Here is a 2,282-nt window from a genome sequence, read left to right as displayed (position 1 = left end):
AAGAGAGGAACTTTTGAATGTGAGGTCTTTGATGCAGATTATGCGCAAATAGTAATCTTATGCCAGGATTGCTGAATATTTGAGCCCCAGTACATTCAACACCCTCATGCATTTGTATCACTCGAAATGAACTTGACATATTAACGAGCATTAACAGGCAGAATTTTCGTCACTAAGTAATATTTATCTACCAGAAAACTCAACAAAAGGGTAATTCAAGCAATTTTAGGGACGTGTATATGCTACATTACGGGGCCTAGTTGTATGGAAAAATAGCAGAGGAACAAGTTTTCATGTGTGATAGACTTCTACATTAAGACTTGATGACCCATTTTTGTCTTCTGCAACCTGATTTCTAGTGCATCTGTTTCATTTTCTATGTAATTATGCGTTATCAGCTGTCCAGTCAATGTCCAAGGGGTGAATGCGGAGAACAAACCAGTGTATCACCTTCCTCTACCCAATAATGAGGCATTAGATTTTCTCACCGATAGCAACTTACAATCATTCATAGTAATTATGTGCGAGTCTATCTCAGAGAGCACGCACGTCATGTATTTCAGTCCACCTCACCCAGCACGATGATGGCGTAATTCGACCAAATGCCTATGACCACATCCACCTCCCACTCTGTCCCGATTTTATTGTTTGCCTACACAGCCGATCTCACGTCACCGTCTTGTTTAGTTTATGGACTTTTCCAACTCAGGGTCAATTATGAGGCCTTTCACGTTCTACACTTTCAGTGTACGCTTCCGTCCACCCACCAGCACAGTCACGTGAACATCACCCATGCTTAAGCTCATTTCACACCTTCTTCTCCAGAGAAACCACCATTTATTGGCATATTTAATTATAATTCCAAACTGGATAATAGTTCTCTCAAATGCATATGGAAAGCAGTTTTATGAAAAAATATGTTTCATTGGGCCATCGGAAAAAATCAATCGACAATCAGGGTCAAGTTTCGGATAATTTTGGACGTATTATTGTGACCTCAAGGGGTAAACGCAATCCACTTTGATTTGTCAGAGGGTACAATGTGCCGCATGACATATGCTGCCTGTCCCGACACCCTACTGAATTAAAATCTAATGCATTTGGGAGTGCGGTTTGCCACAAAATAAATCAGGTCGCTTACATCCCAACTGAATTGGTAGACACCATCGTAGGTACCTATAATTTTAGAGATTTACATTACTACCACTGCATTAGTCGTGGTACTCTTTCTATGCCTCTAGGATGCAGATCTGCTACCCAGTGTGTTACTGTGCGTGTTATTGCCTTGAATCCCGTTAGCTCTGGGTCGCATTGACTGAAAAAGGCCCCAAACATTTAAATTAAGCTCAATTTTTAACGCAGCGCGGTGTCTTGGGCAAACTATTCGGTAGTAGAGCTAACCCAGAAGTTGTTTTAATTTCACAGCAGAATACCGACACTACTGAATGATGCTCGGTAGACATTTTCTTGCAAAATCGGGCGTGCTTACACTCTGAACTAGGAATGCTCCGTTAATTTCAACTCATCTTCTGTCAATACCTCCAACTCCTTAACTTTTCCAACTGTCTATCATCCAAAATAACTGGACAGATCTAAGGCAACCGGTAGAGAAAAAATATAGTGCAGATCGATTTGTGAGTAGTCTATAATTCTGCTCCATTCAAAGCTGGTTCCAAATGCCTTCAATGTCGAATGATTCAACTACTCTTCCGCCTATCTACTTGCTGCAATCAGGAAAAGAATCGCAAACAGCCCCAAGCTTTAACTACCTTCTTGACCTCATCTACATTCGTCGTTGTCCTATTCCTCACTACGCCGAGCTTGACCATCTTAACCTCCTAGACATCTCCTGTGCCAAGGTGGTCACTGTGTGAAACATTCAACAGTGAGGCAAAGATGACTTCCAACTCTTCCATATCCATCATCGCCACATCTAATTTATTTACTCGTTTCCTTAATCACCCTCCCTGATACATACCGGCCTATCCGTCCACAGGTCCACCCACCCAACCGTTACTCATCCTGGCATAGTTCGCGGTATAATTACTCTTCCATACGGACGGATGGGATGAAGTGAGGTGAAATACGATGAGAAGTGACTAGATGAGAAGGTTTTCCCTTCAGACACAGAATTTACAAATTCGTTAGTAGCCTTAGGCTACAACAGCCAAAATACTTGTCGAATGGCGAGAAGGCGTGTATTCTGCTTACGATTCTCCTTCTTCTGCTCTCACCTTTACTTGCGCTTCTGCCACAAAATGTGCTTGTGCTTGTGCTTCAAA

The 2,282-nt window shown here is 42.1% G+C and overlaps 2 protein-coding genes across 2 annotated transcripts in view; one reads left to right on the top strand and one right to left on the bottom strand. All coding sequences in view use genetic code 11, as the record gives it.

Annotated features, from left to right (window-relative positions):
• EGR_10703 (hypothetical protein) overlaps positions 1-512 on the bottom strand; it is a gene marked incomplete at both ends in the record, with an annotated part of 4,577 nt that extends 4,065 nt beyond the window's left edge. Inside the window, one exon of the mRNA XM_024499952.1 lies at positions 489-512. Coding sequence (XP_024345636.1) covers positions 489-512 — 24 coding nt within the window. The remainder of the gene's footprint in view (positions 1-488) is intronic.
• A 1,164-nt stretch (positions 513-1,676) lies between these two features.
• On the top strand, positions 1,677-1,874 carry EGR_10702 (hypothetical protein; the record flags this gene model as incomplete). Its single annotated transcript, XM_024499951.1, has 1 exon — positions 1,677-1,874. The coding sequence occupies one exon, from the start codon at positions 1,677-1,679 to the stop codon at positions 1,872-1,874; it is 198 nt and encodes a 65-aa protein (XP_024345635.1).
• Between the last annotated feature and the right edge of the window lie 408 nt (positions 1,875-2,282).

This window comes from Echinococcus granulosus (genome assembly GCF_000524195.1).
Source record: "Echinococcus granulosus chromosome Unknown EG_S00255, whole genome shotgun sequence".
Lineage (NCBI taxonomy): Eukaryota > Metazoa > Platyhelminthes > Cestoda > Cyclophyllidea > Taeniidae > Echinococcus > Echinococcus granulosus.
The sequence above is the reverse complement of the archived record's forward strand: the minus strand, read 5'-3'. Positions and strand labels throughout refer to the sequence as shown.